At 46.2% G+C, this 26,581-nt stretch overlaps 3 protein-coding genes across 15 annotated transcripts; 1 reads left to right on the top strand and 2 right to left on the bottom strand.

Annotated features, from left to right (window-relative positions):
• Positions 1-18: 18 nt before the first annotated feature.
• LOC6608952 (probable lysine-specific demethylase 4B) lies at positions 19-21,797 on the top strand. Of its 13 annotated transcripts, none has more exons than XM_032716372.1 (9): positions 19-137; positions 10,082-10,599; positions 10,674-11,012; positions 11,071-11,393; positions 11,459-11,718; positions 11,832-12,203; positions 12,809-13,198; positions 14,743-16,984; positions 19,363-21,797. In XM_032716372.1, the coding sequence occupies exons 1-9, from the start codon at positions 116-118 to the stop codon at positions 20,468-20,470; spliced, it is 5,574 nt and encodes a 1,857-aa protein (XP_032572263.1). In that variant the 5' UTR covers positions 19-115; the 3' UTR covers positions 20,471-21,797. The 13 variants fall into 13 exon arrangements, with proteins under 13 accessions (XP_032572263.1, XP_032572261.1, XP_032572260.1 ...); XM_032716370.1 differs by having other exon boundaries at positions 103-191; XM_032716369.1 differs by lacking the exon at positions 19-137 and adding an exon at positions 189-655.
• LOC6608949 lies at positions 21,338-22,919 on the bottom strand. The gene is made up of 2 exons (XM_032716380.1): positions 22,262-22,919; positions 21,338-22,211 (listed from the first exon to the last, which is right to left on the bottom strand). The coding sequence occupies exons 1-2, from the start codon at positions 22,436-22,438 to the stop codon at positions 21,837-21,839; spliced, it is 552 nt and encodes a 183-aa protein (XP_032572271.1). The 5' UTR covers positions 22,439-22,919; the 3' UTR covers positions 21,338-21,836.
• Positions 22,920-23,019: 100 nt separating this feature from the next.
• Positions 23,020-26,470, bottom strand: LOC6608948 (1,4-alpha-glucan-branching enzyme). The gene is made up of 4 exons (XM_032716379.1): positions 26,275-26,470; positions 25,103-25,272; positions 24,101-25,041; positions 23,020-24,036 (listed from the first exon to the last, which is right to left on the bottom strand). The coding sequence occupies exons 1-4, from the start codon at positions 26,352-26,354 to the stop codon at positions 23,170-23,172; spliced, it is 2,058 nt and encodes a 685-aa protein (XP_032572270.1). The 5' UTR covers positions 26,355-26,470; the 3' UTR covers positions 23,020-23,169.
• Positions 26,471-26,581: the final 111 nt, after the last annotated feature.

Genomic DNA, 26,581 nt, shown 5'->3' with positions numbered 1-26,581 from the left:
CTGCAATCTGGTCACATTTACAGTCGTGTTTTTGGTGTTTTTGTATGGGAAGATTTTTGCGAAAAATAAATTCATAAGCTATTGTAATTTGTGTTGTCCCTTTGTGAAATGTGAAATGGGACGTACACCAGAGATCGGTAAATTCTATCACAGTGTACCACCCAATAAAATGACAAACTATTGCGTTTAGTGTAAGTGCTCCCATTCGAGTGTGTGTCCATTGGACTGCAGAGGAAGCGTCTGATAAGTAGCCATCTTCTTATAAGAATCATCTTCTTATAAGAACGGATTCCTGCCAAATTTATATAAATCTTAAGAACTATTGCCGTGCAGCGATAGCAGGGCCGTTCTGGTCGTCCACGAGACCGAGAAACAATAGATTTAGCAACACAGCAACAACAACACACCCACAGACATGTGCAACGCAAAGATAATCTATTGTAAATAAACTGCGTCTGCGTCCATTGTGAACGAGCACCTTTTCTCGGTCACGTACGCCGATTGCGATTCCTCGATTCCCGATTCCCCGATTTCGTTTCAACCAGCAGCGCGCTTTGCAAGGAATTCGCGAAAAACCAGGTGTCCCAGGTGAAAAACCAGGAGCTGGATGAGTGCGCGGGGAGGAGGAGAGCAGCATCAGCGTCATATCCAACGGGTGAGTTTCCCAGCCAGAAAGTGCACTGATTCCCAATTGGCGATTCGCAGCAGCGAGTCCGCCGTGCAAAATCGATTTTTCAATTCGACAACTGGGGCTGCCTCCCAACCACCCACAGCGTTCCGTCCGTTTTTTACTGGAACGCTTGGACGCGAATTAATTCCATTAACTTGAGTAGCTCGCCAGTCCGGTGCGGTTCCTTTCCCAATGACTGTGATGCACGGTCGAGGTCGGGTTTCTAGGAGTGTTTACACATTAAAACATAAATATATATACCTAACACCACATTATTCAATTTCAAAGAAATAGTCATTTAAAACCAGCTAGATTATTATTAAAGTGCAACCGTGCAATAACAGATGTCAACAAATAACATGGAAATTTTATTTATAGCTAACAGTTAAGGAAAATCTGACAACCCTTTTTAAAAACTTGGACTGGCTTTTAAAATAGAAATTAGAGTAGCATAGTTGCCATTAAAGTTGGAATGATTTTGACGAAGTTTCACGCGTTTTTTTAATAGTGTTCTCACAGATATACTGGGACATTATATTAGTTTCCAGATCCATAAAAAAAAGTTAGCACTCCAACAAATATATATTTTCCAGTGTAAAAAGGACTTAAAAATTTCCGAAGCTATAATTGCTTTCCTATCACTATAAGATTACTTTTCCGATCGTTTCTCTAATTCTTTTTTTCCGTAACTCAGAATATGATAAAATACAAAGAAGTCTAAACTTTTTCGTTGCTTTTTAACATAAGAAACAATGATAATAAAGCTTTAATTTGGTCTCTTTGTAATTCCCGATCATTTTTATGTAACTCACATATATTACATTCCCTTCTATTTGGACTTTACCACTAAGTAACTACTTGCAACAGAAAGATCTTCTGGAAAATTTGGAGCAAATAGTTTTAAAATATTTGGGGCTAGTTTGTGTAAAAACGAAAATTCGGACATGGCTGATCCGATTGGTGATCAAACTTGCATTTAAAACTTATACACCTTTAGAATACTTTTTTTAATGTAAATTCATAGAGGAATGTGCACCAATTAACCTTCTTATCAATGAACCGGACTACATTTTACAACGCCAATTGTTAGATCGAACTGAGGCTCTAAGCATTTTTGAGCTGCCTTTGAAGTCTTTATATAGAAGGCAGCTGCGGTTTTATAGAACCTTGCTCCGCCGTTCAATGACTTCTTCTAAGCAAACAAAGGTAAACAAATGTTTGACAAGCCTTTGACGTGCCCACAGGATAACGAAATCAACTCTTCTGGAGGCAGCAACTAACCTGCGTCAAAAGGGACTGGCAAAGAGGAACATCTGCCGTCCTGTCTGGGTCTTCTTACCTGCCTCATCCAGCTAAAAGGACTAGGTTCAATGTACGCCTGCGCATACATCGTGGCAAAATGCAGCTGCCACTGGAACAGGACAGACTTTAGACCGACGGGGAAGCCGTGATTTTTTTAGCGACATTTAGCACTTCCTTTTTGACGACAGTCCCAATCGGAAGTCTCGAATTGTGTAACAGTTCTGTCTGACTCTTTTCACCACCTCTTGTTCCTCGTAAATTCAATGTAATCGCCTTCGATCGCAGTCGTGTCCTTTCGCCGCTCACATACCGGTTTTCTTACCCAGCCTGCCAGTTGTTCAGAACGCAACTCGAAACTCTTCCCGGTTGGGGCACTCATCGTTCCCCTCTTCCTGTACTCGACCTTATATCCCTAGCCCCACTCCCATGCCCAGCCATATCCCTACTGGTTTCGGTGTCCAGTTACAGCTGGGAGAGTTCATTTTTCGGAAAGCTGTTTCGTCTGCGCTTGCTGCAGGTTTTTTATGCTGGCTCTTTGGGCATTGGAAAAATGCATCCTGTGGGGTCGGGCAGCTGATGCCGATCCAAATGCTGATGCTGGAGAAGCAGCTGGGCATGGAGCCAGCATATCAGCTTTGCTAACAAACTTCATCATCATCAGTTTGGGGGTTTGATATAAGAAAAATAATTCCCAGGATATTCGGCTGGATATAGTAACATACACAGGTTTGAAAAGTAGGATTGGTTTGTGTGAATTTAGAGAAAATGACTTCATTTCTAAAGTAAGGCTGTTAGGATTGATTTATTATCATTACCCCGAAAAAGGTACTTTTCTTTGTGTTTATTGGTGTCACCGCAAAAAAAATTGTAACTGCCTTGCAACTGCAGCAGGACAAAGGATGTCATTCATCAAAAACGAGTTGGAATCGCCCTATATTTCTTGTTTAATTAGCTTTTCGCGCTCCCTGCTCGCAAAAAGAGCGCACTGCCGTGCTGAAAAACTGAAAATATACCAGAGGGACTAGATAGAATTGTTGGGGGCCCATTTGTGCAGCTGGCAGATGTCCTTTGGTTCGTGGCACATGCCACGGCGAGGATCGATGAACGATGAGCAGGGCAAAGCGGACCAGATGTTAACGACCGCTCCGCTGCTGTTCCGTCCGTGAAGTAATCAATGCAACAGCAGGCCAGCTACGTATGTAGGCTCACTCTCGATCCCTTCGGAGCCATCGTCCTTTCAGCTCGGTCCTGCTCAATGCCTCAATACCTCAGGGCCGGCTGCATTTCGTTGGACTGCCTGCCCACGAGCGACCATTGCATTTTACGGCCGACATCGACATACATCTGTCGGTTCCAAAAAGGTCGGTCTGCCGCTGTGCCACCCAGCCAGCCAGCGAGCCAGCTGTCCTGAACGAGGAGAGCGGTTCGACTAAGGACTCGGCATGCAGGTGATGCAGTATATTCCGCCTGGAGCACACTTTATCCTTGCAGAGTGACGGGTTTCCCCTTATTTTTGTGGGTGGAGAAAGGGTGCTGGGGTTGTGTGGAGCGGAATGTGGGACACTGTCTTTTGGGGGATGGCCAAAAATCAGCTGTTTGGCGCAATGTTTATAAACAAAAAGCGAAACTGTGACAGCGGCAGTGGCAGTAACCCTTAGACACGTCTGGGCATATTTTTGGAATCACCACCAGGGCAAGAGCCCGAGCCAGAGCAACCACCGACCTACATTGGCGCACTTGCTCTGGGCCACATGGCGCATGGGGTGGTTCCGCTCACACGCACGCACCACATCGAACCGCACGGCCTTCTCGTAGGTGCAAGGACGTTGGGAAAACCCCCCAAAATGTAAACAAACGCAAGCAACCCCAGCAGAGACACCGGCACCGACCGTATCCGCTCTTGCTCTTGGTCATGTGCCTCCGAACCCACCACCTACGGAACGGATACGGTTACGGCTGATATGGTGGCGTGTGCCGGCATGTCATCCATCCACACAACGTCTTCGACGTCACATTTAGGGGTTTTCCCAACCAAAAAAAAACCCAAACCATACCAATTGAGACCAAAACAGAGCGAATCCGCGGTGGTCGGTGGTAGTTAAGGCAGAGCAAGGAGCATCCGCTCCCGCTCCCATTCATAAAGCATAATAAACATACCCCCGGACCGACTAGGTGGTGCTTTTGGCAAAGATCCCGTCCGTAGGTCAGGTGTGGTGGTTCCGAGTGGATGAAGTGCGAACAAGTTGTCAACTCAACAGGTCGCCTCCCCGCCGGGTGGTTGTGATGCACTGGTGGCCGGTGGGTGGTGCGATGCGATCCTTACACATCCAACTAAGGGTATTTCACTGTACAGTGAGGGGGTTAAGTGGTTAGAAACAATTGGTGTTGGGAAAGGTTGTGGCTTCCCCAATTTACTTATTGGTTTGTTCTGAATTTGACGTATGACAGGATTCAATTCCTTGCTATTATTTATGCAATAAGGGTCATTTCAAGTCCATTTGGCTTATTTAATACACAAATTTGGATTTAAATGGATCGCATATATATGAATTTTATAATCAAATGTAAATTCTTTAGCATCTCTACTTATGCTTTAAACCACAATTAGGTGTCCTTTGAATTTGCCTTTGCATTCTATTCTACCTTGGCCCCGTTCTATATGTTGCAATGCCACAGATCTGAATGCGGAGCATAAAATGTGTGTCTGTCTGGCGCGACTAAGGTCCTGGTGCGCACATCCTGCTCCGATCGACTTTCCCTTCGCAGGATAACGAAGTGGCCACTTGAGCACGGACACGGGCACGGCCAACTTCAAAAGTTTTCGCTTTTCCTCGGAGTATATATACATATCCTTAGTCATACATCCTGACGCTTTTTGCTCCACATGTAATATGCACACATACATATACTTAGCCGTATATCCTTGCGCTTTCTGTTCCACATGGCCGCCATTTTGTTGACCAATAAGACTTGGGATGCGAAAAGTGTCGAGCACTAGACGAACGACGGCGAGAAAAAGGAGAATTAATTAGATTGGCAGCTGCTGGGCGTGCTGCAGCTTAGAGAGCGAAATAGAAGAGTGAAATAGAGATAGGGAGAGAGAGCAGCGAGTGTGCGCGGAAAGCCTGCAACGGGAAACTTGTCATCGAATTCGAATTCTGCTCCTTCTTGCTCCTTCCTCTGCGCTTTCTATTCACTTAGCACACAATAACAGCACAACAACAACAATAACCGAAAGAATGGACGCCAGGACGAATGTAGCTGGGCGTCTGCTCAAAAAAAAGGACTCGCAGGAGCACTAGACACCAGGAATACACACACGCAGCAGAATCACAAAATGTAACGAACGAAAAGCATGAAAACAAAACAAAGGCCAGCGGCAAAGGCAGAGAAACGAGCCAAAGCCAAACAGTTGTGCAATTGAGATAAAGGACAACAAAAGGAAAACTTCGAAAAGGGGACGCGTGCTTTGCTTTTCGGTCGATGCCTGTCCTCGCCGCACAGTGGGATGTCTTTAATTTTAAGTCCTTTAAGCTACTCGTAGCCTTCAAATCATTACCAGTAAAGCTCCAAAGCTTGTAACAATCGTTGCATACCTTCTGGCAACTGCCTCAACAAAATTATAATAGCTAGTTTAATTTGTTTTATCCAAATATATGCATTTCCACATATTTTAGGCAGTAAAATATGGTGAAGAATACAAGCAAATTAGTTAAGAATGAGATTACCTAGAAAGACTTTTAATCATTCGATTTTAAAAGGAAAATAAATGTGTCCAACTATTTCTTTCGGTTTATCAACTAATTACAAATGTAAAAATCCCACTGTGCGGCTTCGTCGCGCGTGCTTAGCGTCACAAAAGGATATAAACAGCCAACTGGCAGCAGGAACAACTACAGCAGCTACAACTACAACAACAACGAGCGGCAGGAACAAGCATAGAAAAAAGCATAAATAATCTTGTAGCTGTTGTCGCAGCTGAGGCGAAGCCGCCGAGCTCGAATTGAAATTTTGTGAGAAATTGAGCTGGAGAAATGCCTTGTGAAATCACACGAGGCACAGGACGAATGTGTGTGCGTGTGTGTGCGTTTGTAAAATGGAATATAAAATGACAGGCGGAGTGGTGTGGAGTGGAGAGGGGCGCGGTGGGAATGTGGAAAAAGGGGACGCGCATTATGGCGGTTCTCCGTGTGTTCTTCATCGACGACGTCATCGGCAGTTGTTGTTGTTGCTGCTGCTGCTGTTGGTTCCTGTTTTCGCTTTTTACCGTTCAGTCAATGACCACATTGTGTACACAACTGCACTGTTAGTATGTGTGTGTGTGAGCCATTCCTGCCGGAAGTTGAAGCCGCCGCCTGGTCATTCTCGCTGCTTGGCTGCAAGCTCTCTCTCTTTAGTCCTTTTCCGCTCGTCCTCTCTCTGTCTCTCTGCTGCTCTCTCTGGGTTATGCCTGAGTTGCTTTGGACAAGTTTAGAGGACAGGATCCTTGGTGGACACCCCGCCACTTTTTGTTTCTTTCGTTTCAAGTCCTGCCGTGCAGTGTGGCCGTTCTTTTGTGCTCTGGTCACGCTTTGATCCTACCGTTAGCCTCTTCCCCAAGCTCCATTTTCCCATAGGCGTCGCCGGGCTAATGACATGTTGTAAATTATACTACCACGCGGCATTCCTTTCGCCGTTTCAAGCTGCTGTAATTACTCAGCCCGGTTTCCTTTTTTTGTTCCTCTCCTTCGCTCCCCGTCCGGTTTTATTATTTTGCGTCGGTTTTTGTATGGGTTTTCTGCACACAGGATGCAAGAAACCTTGTTATCGAAACGCTATCACGTAATTGCTCGCTGCAGTTGCAGATGTGCTTATTTGTATTCGCCAAGCGCAAATGCCGTTAAATTGAACATTATTAGGGGATTTACTAAATTATGCTTTTACGCTTTGGGGAAATTAATGTCCTTAACAGTTTTAACAATACGACATTTTCTTATTACCGAAATGATTGGTAAATATAGTTAAGGACGGTATGATTTAAAACATATAATGCGATCGGCTTGAAATGGTAAAAATATCTACAAACGGAGTTCACAGGATCAAGCTTAAATTATCTTGTAAAAGGTAATGCAGTTTCCTACACTTTAAAAACGGAAAATCGAACGAAAATCTTGTATACACTGTATAGGAAGCAATAAATTGAAATTGGTTAGCATAAACGTAAACAAACAATTATGACAAACGAGCAATTGCTCTGAACGCTATTTGTTGGTTTTGCAATTATTATAAAAATATGCAATTATGGAGTTCGAGACACACGAAGCCGTCTCAAGTGCGAGATTCCTTGCGACCCGTCTCAAGTGGATCCTCAACCTCTAGCCTCTGTATCTGTCGTTTACCTACGAACGATCACTGGCGATCCGGGATCACTAAGTCCTAGATTAGATCTTCGCCAAAATCTGAAATCCGTGCCAGGACAATGCATAATGAGGATTAAGTCCTTTGCGATTTCTCTGACTGCTTACTGACATGCCGAGAAAGAGAGAATGTGCGAATGGATTCGCGATGGCGAATGCATTTTTCCTTTCGCCACATTTGCTTTTCGCAATGAAACTAAAGAGCAGGAAAAAGGCATTGTTCGATCCACGAATGGATAGAGGAAAAAGGAGGAGCGATAAAAACTGCCAGTTTTCCACACGGCTTGCATTTCCCTATCCACAATTATCCTGTCAAACTTGTTTGCGACGTCTCCCTCTTGCTCTACACCAATTTTCCTTTCGCATTATGCTTTGACCAGAGCATTCGCATTAAAAGGACAACGCTCTTGTGCGGCGCGACTGTGTGTGCGTGAGCGTGTCTGTGTTGCGTGCTTGCTGTGTGTGTGTGTGTATGTGTGTGAGTGCGAGCGAAGAGCGAGTTCTTTCGACGCCTGCGTCGCCATCGTCCTGGCATCGAACTGGCGTTCAGTCGACGCTTGCCACTCAGACCGCTCAGACATGTCGCGCCCGTCGTGAGTGCCAGTTAGCCATCCACATTAATATACATATATATATAAATATATCCTCGAAGAGAGAGAGCAGCAGCCATAAAGTCGAAGACTGTGTAAAACGCAAAACAACGACGCCATCAGATGTTGCAGGATAACATAAAATAATACCAAAGCTAAATCATTCTACAAGAATTGCAAAACCCAGAAAATAGTGCTCAAGTGTATAGTATAAAACATCAAATTGTGCAAATTAGTTACAGTTAGTTAAAGCAGAAGCAGAAGTTTCATATGCAAATACACAAAAAATAATGTGCAATAAACTACAAATCACTTCAAACAAAGGCAACGCAGCAGCATCCAAAACTTCAGTCACATCCAGTTGGAGTTGCTCATATAGTCATAAAAGTACTTTTGGCATTTTGTTGGGATTTACGCATGGAGAACATCGAATAAACTAGAGAAGCAGAACTAAAAAAAAACCCATCAAAGCACATCACAAGTGAGTTCCGAATTTCGTCCTTTCACAAACACACTCACATATTCGTTAACACACATATACACATGCATACGCACTCGCTGCAGTGCGACTCGCCCATGTCGAATTTCCTCTGTAGCGAGTGTATCCTGCTCGCTCACTCGCTCTTCCCACCATGTTTGCTCTCTCCTTGTTAACTAGCAAATAGTTTTGCGCACTCGTCAGCTCCCCCCTCTCAGTTATCCCGTTACCCCTCCCCTTCCCCAACATCGTCGGCTCTCCGCTCTCGTTCGGTTTTGGTCTTCTCGCTCTCTGAAATTCTCGGGTGGTGGTACAGTTTTCTACGTGGTCGAAAAATTGCGTAAATTTTCATCTAGTGCTCTGGGATGTCTCGCACAGCGTTGTCCTCGTTATCGTTATCCTTGCTGTTCCTCTGGCCTGCAGAGCTACCAGTCTGCTTGTACGGAAAATAGGAAAAACAAACGGAAAAACAATTGGTATTGGTATTGACTGGGAAAAGATGTCGCCGGATTTGTGTCATTTGCTTATTGGGTGTTTTCAATCCCTATAAATGACTTGCTACGGGAATAACGGTTCATCCTGGGGCTCAATAATTAATTATCCCCTTCATCTTGATTTATTGTGTTCTGTTTTTTGGGAGGCTTATCGTATACAGAAATACACACAGAGAAATTTTTCAATCACGCATGACTCATGTACTTTTGTTTTATTTACGTTTTACACTCATCAATTAAACACAAGTATCATTTGGTATCTATTATTACATTTTGTAAACAAAATAGTTTTGAGCACTAGTCTTAAATAATTTTAACGAATAATCATCATAATTACCCTAATAAAGTGATAGTGAGAAGAAAAAGCGTCATATGAGATAAGTATTTTTTAAGTTATCCTAATCATGCGGGGATCGTTTAAATATATTTCGTATGTTTACGAATGTTTAATATTATTTATGTTTAATATTTTTTTAATATTATATTTTCGAATATCTGAACTTTTCAACTTTTTGTTTACATTTATCACCATTATCGATATATCAGCCTAATTCAATTGGAACACCCTTTTAAGCATTTAATATTTAATCAAAATAAAGTGTGGTAAGAAATAAATTGAATTTACCATTTTCAGGCAACATACATAATTTCCATACTACCGCTTATTCCTTTAACTCCCAACATTTCAGCCGGTTCTGCATGATATCTGATATACTTATTCAATTTACAATATTTCCTCGTAGTTAGTAAGGTTATCAAACGAACGATCATTGCACTTTTTATGGGTTCCTATGGGTTATTGCGGGTCCGGCTGGCGCATGAGGAAAACCACTCGAATGACAGGGGCGGGGGAAACGGTAACTGCATATCCTGCCAGCCTCTATTCTCCTGCCAGTCGTCCTGCCTGCCTGCCTGCTGTTGTAGCTGCCGCGCCCATTAAAAAAAAGAAAACCTCGAAAAGTTGCAGCTGTTCCCTCAGCACTCCTTCTCTGTTTGTTTTGTGACTGCCAGCCAGAATGCCGATCTCAAGCGATCCGATCGCTGAGCGCTTAGCAACGGGGCAGGCAGACGGGCTGTCCATGAATGGCATCTGCCCGGGATTAATGGGCCGTGCACAGGAGTACGGAGTTTTAATGCTGCTTCTATCACAGTTCCAGATCGAAGCAACCTAGCTGTAAAAGAAGTGTCTGACAACAGGTCGGAATTGAAAAAGAAAAATAGAAAAACAGAGACGAAGATGAAAATGTCAGAGGTGCCACGCATCAAGGTCTTCCGACCCACTTGGGAGGAGTTCAAGGACTTCCCCAAGTACGTGGCCTACATGGAGTCACAGGGTGCCCACAAAGCCGGTCTGGCCAAGGTGGTGCCTCCGCCGGAATGGGTGCCCCGTCGCAGTGGGTACGCTGATCTCGATGCTCTGAATGTCACGATTCCGGCGCCCATTTGCCAGGTGGTTACCGGCAAACAAGGCTACTACCAGCAGATAAACATACAGAAAAAGCCACTCACAGTAAAGCAGTTTAGCGAGTTGGCCAGCACCGAGCGTTATGCCACACCCAAACACTTTGACTTTGAGGATCTGGAGCGCAAGTACTGGAAGAACATAACATATGTGGCGCCCATTTATGGGGCAGATGTCAGCGGAAGCATCACAGACACCGACCAGGATGTAAGTTGGCTAGGGTTAGGGTTTAGGTTCGGGCATTAGATGATGATTCGTTGCCTTTGCCTTTGCCGTTGCAGAGCTGGAACATCAACCGGCTGGGCACTATTCTTGACTATGTCAACAAGGATTATAACATCCAGATAGACGGCGTGAACACAGCCTACTTGTACTTTGGCATGTGGAAGACAACCTTTGCATGGCACACGGAGGACATGGATCTCTATTCCATCAATTACTTGCACTTTGGGGCGCCAAAGACGTGGTATGTGGTGCCGCCGGAATGTGGTCGCAAACTGGAGAAGGTGGCCAACCAGTACTTTCCGGCCAGTTACAAGAATTGCAACGCATATTTGCGCCACAAGATGACGTTGATTTCACCACAGATTCTCAAGCAACATGACGTGCCCGTCAGTAAGGTGCGTTTATCGGTAGTAATCCTCTCCCTAGTGGCCGTACTAAATCCGGCTCTTGCAGATCACGCAGGAGGCGGGCGAGATCATGATCACGTTTCCGTTCGGTTACCATGCCGGCTTCAATCACGGTTTCAACTGTGCCGAGTCCACCAACTTTGCCATGGAGCGCTGGATCGAGTACGGCAAGCGGGCGGTGCAGTGCACCTGCAGCAACGACATGGTCAAGATCTCGATGGACACATTTGTCAAGCGCTTCCAAAGCGATCGCTACGATCTGTGGATGGAGGGGCGTGACGTGGGGCGGCATCCGGAGGATCCGCCGAACGGGGTGCTCAGTGCAGCACCCCTGCCACCACACCTCGATGTCTTGCTGTGTGATAAAAAGTAGGTTTCCTTGCGCTACTTAGGGCTACCAGCGAGTCTTATTCCTATCTCCTGCTCCTCCGCAGAATGAAAAAGCAATGCAATCCTACCAAGGCCAAGAGTTTCAAAGAGCGTAATCCCGATCTGGACCTGGATGAAATCCAGCAGAATCCCAACGTGCCAGACGACGTCAAGGCCATGCTGAAGGAGAGCGTGCTGACGCTGGACACGGGCGATCTGGCCACGGATGAGGCTGATTTTCCCAACGAGGATGCCATGAGTCTACAGAGTCCGGCGAATCTGAAGACCAAGCAAGAGCTGCTTGAGTACATTGACGACGGCACAGGTGTGTGGGCCAGCAGGTGCCCTTCAAAACGATCTTCCCCTTTCCCCAGCTTAACTATAATATATTTCCTTTTTCGCATCTGTTCTTTGTCTTCCCCTTTTGCTTGTTGACAGAAGATGATGATGAGGAGGAGGACTTTAAGCGGCGCAAGCAGAAGCGTCGCTATGATGCCGACTATGACGACGATTGGCTCGCGTCCAAGCGCAAGAATAACTCGCGAAACAATCGCGGCCGTAGTCCGCGCACCAAGGACGACCGTTCCATATCGCCAGCGTCCTCCACTTCCTCGACGTCGAGGGGCGCAAGGCGTGGCAAGGCAAACGGCGTCCCCCGAAAGACTCCTGCGCGGCGGAAAAAGGATCCAAGTACCACGCCACCGGCGGTCAGTTCTGCATCAACTGCCGTAAAAACACCGACATCCGCCGTGGTCGCTGGAAAAACATCAGTAGCCACAACCACAACACCACCAGCAGATGGCGGAGGAGGTGAGAGCAGCAGCTTAGGCAGCCACTGCACCACAGCATCCCCATAATCACAGCTCCACCTGTCCACCTCCAAGCCATCCAAATTCTCTAACCCAATGCCCCAATGTCCCTTCTTTCGCAGCAATCATTCCAAATTTCCCAGTAGTTTTTTGTTCTAACCAAATTGACAATGTTTTAAGCCGTTTCACATGTATCGTTCATCGTTTTTGATTTGCGTTTAATGTACAAATAAATCGTTCTATCTATGTGTAAGAGTGCGTCAGAGAAATATACGATCACGCTTTTAAGTCTATGCTAAAAACTAACCGAAAACCAAAACTGTTTTACTAAACCGAATCCAAGGTGTTGGTGCTGTCTGGGCCGAATCCGTTCCTCTTGTTTTGCCGCCCCCAGAATCTGCTTCACTTGCTCTTTCGCTTTGACTACTCATCCTCATTCCACCCAATCGCAATGCCTCCTATCCAGAAAAACCCCCGAGTCCACATGTGTGTGTGTGTGTATCTGTGTGTTTACACCAACAGTAACCGTATCAACCGCATTTAATCACAGACAGCTAAAATCCTTACCAGATCAAGTACTAAACTCTGTCGATTGACGTTTTTCAGATGCCAAAAAGGATCAACAGTCGCTGCAGTTTATGCAACAATCGCGTAAATTTGAGGGCAAGATACCAAAACTAAGTCAAACGAGTGCAGCAACAGGAGGAGCAACGGCAGCCGCAGAAGCATCCACATCCAAGTCTAGTCAAGGGCAGCAGCAACAGATTGTCTACGTCAACATGTTGCCCGCGGCCAATACCCTGAATGGCATTCCACAGCAGCAGCAGCAATATGCGAGCACGGATGGAAATGTCTATCAGCTGCAAAATGAAATACTCTGTGATGCAAATGGACATGCCGTGACTGCCGCCACGGCTTCATATCAAACTACGGCCAGTAGTCCGCAGCAGCAGCAACAACAGCAGCAGCAACAGAATGTTGCAACTAGTGTTGCCGGTAAGTGTCTAACTTGAATTTGTTCGCTTTACGTTAGTTAATTTGTTTGTTGGTTGTAGTCTTTGTGTATGGTTTAACCTAACCCTCTTGTACTCGTATTTGGTGTTTAAGTTGAAGCTATTACCACTAACCGCTCTCATTGTAAATACAAACGCACTCACACAATTATAATTTTGACCGTCAACCGAATTGGCCAAATTCGAATCCAATCAATTGTAAATGTTGTCGCACATCCATGTCATCCAATCGATATCATCCTGACATTCCAAATTCAAAATGCATTTTGAGTTAACAACTTTTTGTGCCAAAATTCAAACGCGCCACTAAAGGGAGAACGTTTAGAATGAGAACAAACATTGAATTTGACTTCCATTTGTGTTCCGTGTTCTTGTCACACCTTTGCCCCTCCCAAAAAAAAAAAAGAATAACGAAATAAAAAAGAATATAAACGAAATAAAAAGGCAATGAAATCAATTAACCATTACCGACCTATCTCAATAAATCGAACTCCAATCGCATCGCCCAATTAATAACAACAACCGCTTTCAACTGCTCCACACACTACATGCTCGTCTTTAATATGCGACACCCTTTCCCAGGTCTGTGTCCTGTCTTTTCTCGATTTGTCGAGAGTATTGGAAATATCACATAAATAAGTGCACAATTCATTTCAACCGAGGGAGGGAGCTCCGTGCAAAACAGTAACGCGTCGAAAAAGGCTCAAAAACAATTGTCGATCACGTATTATTTTACTTTATTAGCTAGTTTAAGGTTCTGCAGTTCAAACTTTGGCGCCCAAGCTGTGAGTTCAATGAGAGCATCAGTGCTGCCCATGCGCGCGCTGACTCTTGGCAGCACTTGCGCGCCAAATTTTGAAAATTGAGTTTATAATTTTTAGATTTGCGTTTATGATTTAGTTACTTTTAGCAACGACACTTTCCCGTCTTCTGCCTCTCACTTATTGTTTCCCACTCTTTGGACAGAACACAAACACAATCCGTTGCCAGCTCCTCCTGCTCCCCCGCAAGCAAAGGAGAAGGAGGAGTCTGTCCAACGTTGGCCACACACACACCAGTTTCATCCTCTGCTCTGTCCACCTGTTACCACCACCTCAGTTACCGAAGTCGATTATTTATTTAACTTTATTTAGTACGTATTGAGTTGCGAGTACTGTACCAGAGTTACGATTACGATTGCTGTAATGTAGATCTAAGTAAACACAAATTCTACCGACAAACAAAAACCAATTCACTCACTTTCTATCTATATGTCCTGTATTGCCGTATCCAATCGATTCGATAAAGAAGCCCGCCCGTAAATGCAGCAGATGCACTGCATCTGTGGCATTTGCGTTTTTGCTGTTGGCCGCAAGTAGCTTTAATTTTGCACAACATTTGTTTTATGCGAACCTGATTTGAGTGAATTGTTGATTGATTTCGATTTCAATTACGAATTGATTTATTGATTTATGCAAATATTACATTCAAACACATCTTTTATGAACCAAACCAAATATGTATTTTCAAAATATATATAAACAAAAGACAATGTGGTCACAACTATTAGTTCGTCCTCCATCCTGCATACGAACGCCAACACCAACGGAGTGGATACAATTGCCGCCACACAGCAGCAACAACAACAGCAGCAGCAGCAACAACAGCAGCAGCACTACCACTATATCACCACCACCGGCGAAGATGGACAAACCCCAACCACCATAGTGTTCGAGAACTACAACGGCGGAATGCCAGCGGTCAGTTCTGCCGCACCAACGCCCGTTCCCGTGTCGCAGGCCAACGCACCCGCTACCACGACCACCACTGCCCTGGTCAACACGGACGGCACGATCATCGAATTCGACGGAAGCACGTACGAGGAGTATCATGTCCTCAAAAGCGAGCCCGGCAGCAGCGATTGCCTGAGCAACGGCAGCAGTGCCGTGGCCGCTGACATAATCAAGTACGATCCCCAGCACGGAGTCGTCGGCGACGAGGAGGACGACGATGAGAACGGCCTGCTGCATGTGAAGTACGAGGAGCAGAGCCTCGAACACGATCCGGAAAACGAGCACGATGCGGAGCAGGAGCATGAGTATGAGGAGTACCAGGTGATCAAGGCCGAGGTGGAGGCCGAGGCGGCGGAGTTGGCAGCTGGCACGACCAGCTACACGATCAACCAGGAGCAGACGGGTTCAGGCAACACGGTGATATCCTCAATGGTGCCCAAATCGGGATCGGCGGCGGCCGCGAAGCAGAAGCGCAAACGCAAGACGCGCGTAATCGCCGACGACGAGCAGGGCGAGTACCTGGAGAAGATGAGTGTACGTGGCCTGGACATTGCCCGCTACGAGCATATCATCGACGGCGTGGCCTACTGCCTGGTCTGCGCCAAGAACGATATTTTCAAGACGTTTAAGAACAAGTACAGCTTCCAGCGACACGCCTACCTCTTTCACGAGGGCCAAAACCGCAAGATATTCGCCTGCCCCATCTGTAATAAGGAGTTCTCGCGTCCAGACAAGATGAAGATGCATAAAAAGGACAAGCACGGCGACGTTCCCATGCCGCCATCGGCCACCACGACGCCGCTGAAGGCTGACGGTCCGCCGGCTAAGCGGGCGCGTACCGCTCGCACTCCGCGCGTCCGCAAGACGAAGGATGGCAGTACGCCGGCCAAGAAGCGGCTGGCGCAGATCGACAGTGTTCTGGACGACGTGCAAAATGGGGAGTCTCTGACCATGGCGCCAGTCAGCGTGAGTCACTCCCAGCAGCAGCAGCAGCAGCAACAGATGCAGCACAGCATCACAACGCTGGCTCCCTCGACGCCATCGCAACCGCAACATCAGCTGCAGACGCTACCCTCGCTAGACTTCAGCGGCATGATCCTGCCTGGAGGCGCACAGCTGGCACTGGCTAATCCAGGCGCCACCAGCTCCGTGGGACTGCAGCGAGGACCAGCCACGCCGAATGGTCAGCCGGCGGCGCCCACCACAACGTTGATCTACTCGAACCAACTGGAACTGCAGCAGGCGCTGCTGCAACAGCAGCTGCACGGCCAGAGCATCATGATCCAGGATCAAGCCGGCAACCTGGTGCCCCTGCAGCTGGACGGAACCCAGGCGATATACACGACGGCGCCGCAGGCTCAGCGCCAACAGACCACGGCCACATATCAGACGACGCAGCAGCAGCAACAACAGCCAGCGCAGCAGCCCGCCGGCCAGGCGCAACAGCAGCCTCACTACGAGCTGGACAACGTTACCTATTTGAGCTCCACGACGGCGGCCACACCGACGTCGACCGAGCAGCAGCAGCAGCAACAACAGCAGCAGCAGCACGTGATCGGCACGGTTCAGAGCTATCAGATCCTGACGCCCGACGGCCTCCAGAACTTCCAACCCAAGCTGGAGACGGCCGAGCTGGGCGACCTGTGTCCCTACTCGCAGTACACCTTCACGACGCACGCCGGAGCGCAGCCCACGCTGAATGCGAACGCGTTGGACGCGCAGACCCAGCACCAGCAGCACCACCAGCAGCAGCACCACCACCACCAGCAGCAGCAGCATCACCAGCAGACGCAACTACTGCAGCAACAGCCCTTCGCCACGCATCACAATCCGCACCAGCAGTTCATGGAGCTGAAGAACGAGCTGCTGCTCAAGGGCGGCGACGCCTACACCCTGGACACCGCCTCCATGTACCACCTGCCCTTCTCGCCCACCTCGATGATCAATGCGGTAAACGATGTGAACACCTCGTCGCTGCTGGAAACCAAAGAAATTAGGTAAACGCTCTTTCCAACTAACCATGCCCACTATTGCCCACTCCCAACCCCTTGTCTGCTCGACTTTTCTCTTAGTGTAACGCGCTCGATTAGATTGCCGCTCTGTATCTGTATCTGTACTATATCTCTGTATCTGTACCTGTATCTAAAACTCTATCCATATTGCTATCTCTGCCACCGTAACCCCTTTACTTGCGACTGCGACTCCGATCTTTCTTTCACGTATTTTGAATCGCGAATCGACGGTGTAACTATACGAAAAAAAAACACTAAACACCCGATGGCCGCCTGCAAAACACGAAAACTAAACATCAGGGGAATGGGGGATACATTAAGTATGACTTGTTTAGTTTTAAATTAGGATTATGCATATCTTATTTTGTAATCATCGATTATGTACATCTTTATTTATTACGTATTTATATTACTTAGTAGTCTTTAACCGAGTTTTTCAGTTGGTAATTTAGTCGTATGAATTGAAGTTTGTGCATTTATTTATTTATTTACCAATCATAAACCCACTGAGGTATCGCACTCTATTTTAAATAGACTGTTCCTTGTGTGGCTTGTTGTTGCTTCCTTGTAAAATTGATATGCCATCGAATATTACCCAATATTAATCCCCTGAATTAATCACAATAACCAATTCGAACACCCCTTTTTGTTTCGAAAAATACTTGTGTTCAAATACGTTTTATACTTCAATGCAATTTTGTTCTTTTTCTTTCTTTTCTCTTGTTTTATTTTATGTACACAACCAATCCAACAACCAACCAATCAATCAATCAAACAATCAATCAATCAAATCAACAACCCAACAATCAAATACCAATCAAAAAAACAAAAAAAAATGCTTTCTAACTATAGCTACGATATATCAGAGGCAGTGCTATTAGCTCTCTGAATAAAACGATCCACACAGAAAGCTGCAGCCAAAGTACCAAAAATTCTATTTAACGAATACAAGACTCAACACCGAGTTCGCAATGAATACGATAGCTAAACGAATCGAGTTTATAAGTGAATACCACCCAACCGTAATTCCCAATCGAAAGCAACGCAAATGGAAGCCATTTTCAATGTTTGCCCTGATCAGCGGCCAAGCATATAAATAGTAATCCACCAAACTAACTTAGCGAAGCATTCGTGTACTTACATCCGACACATAACATACTCATAATAGTCGGTTGCTTGAGGAGATCTCGTCTCGTCTCGCCTTATTCATTGATTCATTCACTATTCCATCGTCACTTGTTGTGTGTGCGTGTGCAAGAGCAGCAACGAGCAACTACCAATATTCGAAAGAAACAAGCAAATAATGATCTCCAAGAAACATAAAAAATAAATTAAACATATAAAAAATATTGGACAATTAGTGAAAGGTATGTGTACTTTTGTTTATTCGCCTTATTTTCTTGTGTTCCATTTTGTTTTGCATAATACTTTTCTGTTTTGGTACTAAACCATGTCCCTTTGGGTAAACTGCATCCTAAGACCCGGAAAAATGGGAACCCCACTGCTCAGATACTTTTGTGTACATGGGGTGAAAGTATCTGAGACGTCATTCTACTGACCACTGACCATCCGGGAGCAACACTCTCTGATCCATCCACACATCCACATTCGATCCATTTAAGCTATCAGTCATAAGAGCCCTTATCATTTACTAACCAAAATTGACTTTGATTTAAGCATATCTAACATCTAAATTAAATGAAAGGAGTCGAAACGATCGAAACTAACACAAATTGAAATGAAAAATCAGCAAATATGCTAATCAAATTGTTTTTATTTTTTCTTTTTCACCCGACAACATTTTACGTTCGTCTGTTGTTTGTGTTTTTGTGTTATTCCCTATGATTTGCACACAAAAATTCATAATCATGCGACACAACAACCACATCAACATCATCATCAACAACAACAACAGGTTCTTCTAAACACGACAACCACCAGAAACAAATGTTTAAGCGGCCATACAACACCACACCCAGCAACAACCACAGAACCCAGAACACCATCACCAATCCAAGTCCGAATTCGAATCCGAATCAGAATCGGATTCAGAGTCAGATCAATAACACCACACAAGATGATTCGCAGCGCCGACAAGTGGAAGCGTATCGCATTTACTACGAAGAAATCATCGTCAAGCAGGCTAATGCCCGTGCTCGCCTTGGCGACAGCAGCACACGTTGCAGCAACAGCATCTCCAGCCGCAGCAGCAGGGGCCGCGGCAGCAGTTTCGTCGACAAGTTCGCTGACTTTGTGACCCAATCGAGCCGAACTTCTCCCATGCCCAATCCCCCTGCCCAGTCCCATGTGCCGCCAACCACAAGAAATGCGACTAATGCAATCCTTCCTCCCATAAAAAACAGCAGCAGCAGCAGCGGCGGCAACAGCAGCAACGGAGCCACTAGCAACAATGCATCCACCGTGGTGAGCAGCAGTGCGAGCAATGGCCTCAAGCCGGCGGCCAAGAAGACACCAGTCATTCTGCTGGCCGCTCGTGGTGCCGCAAAGCAGCCGCAGCTCAGCATTCTTAATGGCAACACCAAGGCCGGAATCGGAAATGCAAGCGGAGGCAGCGGCGGCGGCGTTACATTGGTGCGCGTCAATGCAACCAATCGCAATCAGCGCCAAGTTATCGTCGCCCCGGAAGCAGCACCTGTGGAACAGCAGCCAGTGGTCGAGGAGGAGATGTTGGCCGAGGACGATGAGCTCGACGAGGACATGGATGAGGATGCAGTTGCCTTGTCCGGGCTCTCCTCCTCTACTGCCCAGATCCTGCGAAAGTTCCGCATACCCAAGGGTACGGCCGTGACGGCCAAATCGGGGGAGAACTACCTGGCCATGCCCACACCCACACCCTCGCCGCCGGGTGTGGTCAATTTGGTTAGCTCCGGCGTTGAGGCTTCCGGCTACATAGAAAATGACGACGACATCATCGAGGAGCTCAACGAGGACGACCTGGTCGAGGAGATCATCGACGAGGAGCCCAGCCAGGAGCAGCCGGAGTTGCAAGAGGCGACAACAGCCAATGGCCTCGATCTGAGCAGCACGAACAATGCGACCGCCACAACGACTGGCACCGCCATGCTGCTGGCCCCACAACCGCCTCCGCTTCAGCTGCAGACGGTGGCCTCCAACGGCACCGTGACCTGCTTCAACCTGCCGGCCAACACCATCCTGTTGCAGTCGGCCGATGGCAGCATAATCGCCGCCACCCAGGTGCCGCATCCCAGCAAGGCGGGTCAGCAGCAGCTGATTGCGTTGCCGGGCAACGTGGCCCTGGCCACCGAACAGGCGTCGCAGGCTCAGGCCACATCGGCGCCACAGCCCACGCAGACCCTGATCCTGACCGCCGACGGCACGGCCATTCCCATCCTGGCCACAACTCCCCAACAGCAGCAGCAGCAACAGCAGCAGCAGCAACAACAGCAACAGGCTGCCGCTGCTGCTGCTGCTCAGTTGTTCGCCGCGTAGGGGCTAATGGGTGGCCAAATGGGTCGATTTTTGAACAGTGCCACCATAATGCCGACCACATACTTCTTTTAGAAATCTCAAAACTGTTCCGCGCAGATTCGTTTGCCCATGGCGCAAAGCTGGGAACGCAGCTCTGTGCCGTCGGCAACGTCCAAATGTTTTTAGGGTTTTAGAATACTTCAAAAATCGTCACATTTGGCCACCAAAATGCGGGGAGAAATGCAGCAGGAGCGTTTGCTGTAAAGAAACGAATGAAATGGAAGGAATATTAACTCAAACATAAGCCAAGCTAACTCATTGATATTACCACACTGTTGGATGTGCATACGAAATTTATTTTTTTACTCAAAAACCAAATGCCTACAAGAATATAAATCAAATGTTGTTCAACACACAGAAAAGCACACACACGCGAATGGATTTGAGGCGGAATCAAATGCATTCGGTTCACGGCAAACTTAAGAGCATCGTAAATTAAAATAATTTCTACGCCTAAGCTAAATTTTAAATGTTTAAGTGAAAAACACGAGACACACACCCCAAACCAGTTGTAACTATTTCACCTGCCTACAGTGCGGGCAGAATATGTTTAGCGTAATTTAGTTTTACGAGAACGTTTCCGTTTCGATGAAAAGGATAGCTCACTTTTGTAACTATCGGGAGCGTTCTCAAGAAATATACTTATAAATATAATTTGTTCCTTGCATAATGAGAGATAGACAGCTAGAGCGACTATGCAACGTATTTCATGTAGTATTTATTCGATAAGTTCTCGATTTATTTATTTATTTTTGTTAACTATTCCCATTCGTGTAAGCCGCAACCTTTGTCATTACACTTTCTATTGCCATGTTGTAAATTCTTTACGTATATATATATATATATATATATATTATATTTTATTTGCAATCTTGTTATGCCATTCGTACACAAATAGGAATTCAAGCATAGCACCGACCCATACTTTAGACTAAAGTATTTTTTTAACCCGTTCTTGCGAACCCAACGGCCCAAGAATGCAGTTACCATACACACATTAGGCTAAGCGAAACCAGGTTAAGATAATTTAAGATGAGATACTTTAACCGATGGAAGACAATGATTTAAAATAGCTCGTAGTACGTACTCTAAGACAAATAAGCAAAACTGAGTTGCACTTCTGTAAGATATACTGTAACTAATAACGAAGCGGAAAAGCTACAAATAAAGCAACTCGAGTAGCCTACATAATGTATAATACAAATTCTAAAGCTAATATTTACGTATACATATATATATATTTATTATAAACAATAAAAATACAATTTTAAAAATTTAAAGCAATAAATCATTAGGCATTCATTTAGTTTTGCGCTTTTTGTTGGCCTCAGTAGAGGTCTCTGTTGGGTTTCTTTTTCGGCTGGATTGCCTGCATGACCTGGACGTACCAGACAATACCCCCAACATGTGCGCTCGGTGCAGTTATGTAGTTTTCCATTATCGTAATATTTAATTTGTAGAAACCTAGGGGGAAAACGTTGGGCAAGAAGGATTCGTTCAAGTAGGCGCCGCGTGCCACTAAATGGCCGTGATATGGACAGGAGTGATTGAAGTTCGAGAACGTCCTGCTAATTTTCAGAATGATCAAGCCATATGGTAAAAAGTTACGCCTGGATAGTGCGTCGCACATGTTTATTAGGACGTCCACGAGAAACGGCTGGAACTGGTTGCTGTAGTCCTTCTTGAGGATCTGAAATCGGATCTAAAGATTATTTGATTAGTGGAGTAATCAGATAAGTCCGCCAAACTCACTGTTATATTGTACAAAGTCCTCAGCAGATAAACATCCATTTCAGCCGTCGCCTTGTTCCAATTTTTTGCTCTTATGTGGCACGAAGCGTTCGCGGAGAATCCAGGCACTGTGGAGCACTCGATGTTTTTCAGTTTGTAGACGATGCTGGGTTCACTTAGCTGGAAAATGCCATACATATAAATATATGGGTTTCAAGGAATATAGTGGAACAGCATCTCACTCACGACACTCCAGAATAGGTAACTGCCGAATAAAAGTAGATAAATGGAATGCATGTTACTCAGGAAACATATAAAAAAACCTGTGTTCGCACTCAATCCCAACATTCTAATGCGGTTTTAATTGTGTATGTATCAAAAGTTCATTTGTTCAACTTCAATGATTAGTTACAAGCGATTGTCATTGTTCAGCAATGCTATATATTAAGATAAAATCGAGATTTGTAAGCGATGTTTACAACGTTGTTATCGGCCAATGGCAGCAGTTCCAACTCCCTAAAATTCAATGACCCTGAATGTCATGTAAATGTATCGAAAATGCGCCCAATATCCTGGCTGTGGTTACTGATCATCTAATCACTTGGTATGGAAATGCCTAAAGCCTGGATCTGGAATCCATTTGCATTCGTTAAAATAAAAATAATGAGTAATGGCACCCAATGATAAGAGATAATTGCCGAGACTATTTCCCAGTTTACTAACTACATATAAATTGTATATTATTCATTTAATGCATGGTTATACCATAAAAAAACCAATTTTAGAAAACTATACCACAGTGAGCATATATTTCAATGATGGCATCCCGATTCGTAACATTAACAATCACTATGAATAAATGTGAAATTCGTTTAGGCATTAACTTTTTTTATAGATCCGCTCAGACCCGGTTAATTGTGTCTGACTATCTAGTCACTGACGCGGGCATAGACCACGGCGGTGCGTGAGGGTGTGTAGACCTCAATGAAATTGGAGCGACCGGCGTAGCCCTCCGGATTGGAGGGATGTTTGCAGTTGGCATCGATGCGGTTGTGGCCGCCGAATAGAGGATCGTCTGAGGAGAGCACCGCCTGGTAGGTGCCCGCCCAATTGGTGCCCACTCGGTATCCGGTGAAACTCTGCTGGGGATGGAAGTTGAAAACGAACACCAGTCCGGCTCGCTCGAATGCGATTATCTTGTCGCCCTCGTGCTTCCAGCTGACCCAAGCGGGTCCGGAATGCAGCCAGCCGTAGCGCTCCTCGGTCTCGTTCATGGCTCGATCGAATTCGTTAAGGTACTTGTACTTCAGCAGATCGTCGTCCACGAGATTCCACTGCCGACGAGCATAGTGATACGAATCGTTGTTGCCAACGCGCGGAAAGTCCAGCCATTCGGGATGTCCGAACTCGTTGCCCATAAAGTTCAGGTACGCCTCGCCTCCCAGGGCGTGCGTGATCAGCCGAATCACCTTGTGCAGCGCCAGTCCTCGGTCGATGATCAATGAGGGGTCCGACATCGTCGACATGTGCGTATACATCTCCTTGTCCATCAACCAGAAGGCGATCGTCTTGTCGCCCACTAGCGCTTGATCGTGGGACTCTGCGTAGGCCACTGTGTTCTCCATCCAGCGACGGTTGGTCAGCGTGTGCACCAAGTTGCCCATGTCCCACTCGTCGTCACTCTGCTCCTTCAGCAGTTCGATCCACTTGTCTGGGATGGCCATACCCAGGCGGTAGTCGAATCCGATACCACCCTCTGATACGGGGCGACACAAGGTAGGCATTCCAGAAACATCCTAAAAAGAATTATGAAAACTGACTTGTCTACTTCGAAAGAAACAAAACCAGCGCATAGCTTACCTCTGCAATGGTTATAATCCTTGAATCTATGGTGTGCAGCAGATGATTGGCCAGTCCCAGATAATTGAGGGCATCCGTGTCGACGTTCAGGCCAAAGTACTCGTTGTAGTCGCCGCTGAAGCCCTCCCCAATGCCACGGGAATGGTACAGCATAGAGGTTACTCCGTCAAAGCGATAGCCATCGAAGTTGTACTCGTCGTGCCACCAACGCAGGTTGGATAGCAAAAAGCGCAGCACCTCGTACTCAACGTAGTTGAAGAGACGACTGTCCCACAGCGAGTGCTCGCCACGAGCTCCGTCGTGGAAGAAGCAACTGTTGGTGCCATCGAACTGGTTCAGACCGTCCTGAACGTTCTTAGAAGCATGCGAGTGAACAACATCGAGCAGAACGAAAAGGCCGTGCGAGTGGGCCACGTCGATCATGCGCTTCAGCTGCTCCGGGTTGCCATAACGGCTGGAGGCAGCATAGAAGCTGGTCACTTGATAGCCGAAACTGGCGTAGTAGGCGTGCTCCATGATGGCCATAACCTGGATGCAGTTATAGCCCTGACGCTTGATGCGCGGCACGATGCGATCAGCGAACTCGTCGTAGCTGCCGACCCGCGGCTCCTGGGAGGCAATACCCACGTGGCACTCGTAGATCCTGAGCGATTTGGGCCTTGGCGGACCCGGATGCTGGCGTTGGTAACGCTCGTAGGACGGTGGCTCCCACACGTACTGCTTGTAGTTGACCCCCTGGTTGGCCGACTTCGGCGGCTGCACCACGTACTTGGCCCAGGGCGACAGGCGGTCCAGCAATTGACCGGAATGGTTGCGAATGATAATCTTAATTTCGCTCAAGTGCTTGATGGCCGGACTGCCGTCCTCGTTGGGTGGCAGGTGAAGCTCCCACTTGCCAAAGTCGAGCTTTTTAAACGGATGCGATTCCCAGTGCCAGTTGTCTGTGGGTTTGTAGCAATCGGTTAGACTAGATCAACTGGTATTGCATGGTGGACTACTTACTGAAGTCACCCGTGAGATAGACATCTCTCGCTCCAGGTGCCCACTCGCGGGCAACTACCGAATTGTCCGGCTGGAAGTGAAGTCCGTAGTGCTTGTAAGCCGTCGAAAAGCCATCCAGTCCGCCTTCGCTTTGGTTTATCTTATTAAGCCAATCCTCGAGCACGCCATGACTGCGAAGAAAAAAATTTTAATAATTATTTTAAGGATCAACAGGATGGAGTCGACCCGACCTCTAATAGTGAATTCTAATTAAGAGCAGTTTTTAGATATAAAATAATAACTTTGCTAGCTGATAAACTGATGTAAAACACTCTCTGAAATAGACTCCTTTAATTATTAATGGATTATTATGGTTTATTATTGGATTTTAAAATTTTTGTTCAGTAAATTTCACATTTATGCTCATTAGGTTTATAAATCCGATAACGAAAATCGTGGGTCAAATCGTGTCATTGTCAAAGTATGTTTTCTGATTTTATTTTAAATAATTAAATAGAATTTAAATATTTTCGAACCTGTAAAATTCTATTACAAATATAAAAAAAATTTTTCACTGCAATAAGAATTTATTTTAGTGGTTTGATTTCTAAAATAATCGGCTAAAGAAGTAAACAAAAAGAAATTCTAAAAGGCAAACATCTTATAAACACAATGGCCCGATAAAAGAGACCAAAACAAAAGACGCAAAAGCGGAAGAGCAGCCGAAATGTTTCGATTTGCAGTGATGCAAAAATAGAAATGTCGCCGGCACAACTTGGGAAATCCGGAAAATGCCACCAAGGCCAAGAAGATCCATGCTCCAAACACGCCGGCAGCACGCAGCAAACATATTATTTAAAATTTCGTTTTGACAAACACACACGGCACCGCACTGACCAACCAACACACACACTCACGCAGAGGGCGGGGCGGCAAACACCGGCGACCTTCATTCGACATTGCGAACGCAGTTTTTTCAACTGCATGATACGGCTGCAGCATGGATTACGGAGTCCGGGCTACCCGCTCCGGCCATCGATTGCCCTCTATGGTTACGCCGCACTCGCTTATCAGCATGGAGCGCATAAAGCCGGCGCTAACCTTGGGTTACCCGATGTACATCTAACTATGCACACATCTATGTATTGATGTATGTATTGTACATCGGTGGAGGGCGGGGGATCTTAACTCACCGACGACGAATCTCGTGCTCAAACGGCCGCAAGTAGCCGTCCGTCTCGAACAGCTTCTCGATGTCCTTAGCCTCGGCCATGGCGGAGGAGAATGAATCCCCGAGAGGTGTCTCGGTTGAACGGGGGGAACTGAAGAAGGCGGCGGTGGCGAAGACGCTGCTGATTTGCCTGTTGACCGACGAGCGACAACTGTGCTCATTTATCAGCTGCCGGCCAACTCAAAAGCTCCGCTGCGCACGGAAAGCTTTCGCTGGCGATCAGCTGTTTTTGTAGCTTTGCCTTTTGCGCCCGCCATTCGCGTATGTAA

The sequence above is a fragment of the Drosophila sechellia genome, chromosome 2R, assembly GCF_004382195.2.
Source record: "Drosophila sechellia strain sech25 chromosome 2R, ASM438219v1, whole genome shotgun sequence".
Taxonomy (NCBI): domain Eukaryota; kingdom Metazoa; phylum Arthropoda; class Insecta; order Diptera; family Drosophilidae; genus Drosophila; species Drosophila sechellia.
The sequence above is the reverse complement of the archived record's forward strand: the minus strand, read 5'-3'. Positions and strand labels throughout refer to the sequence as shown.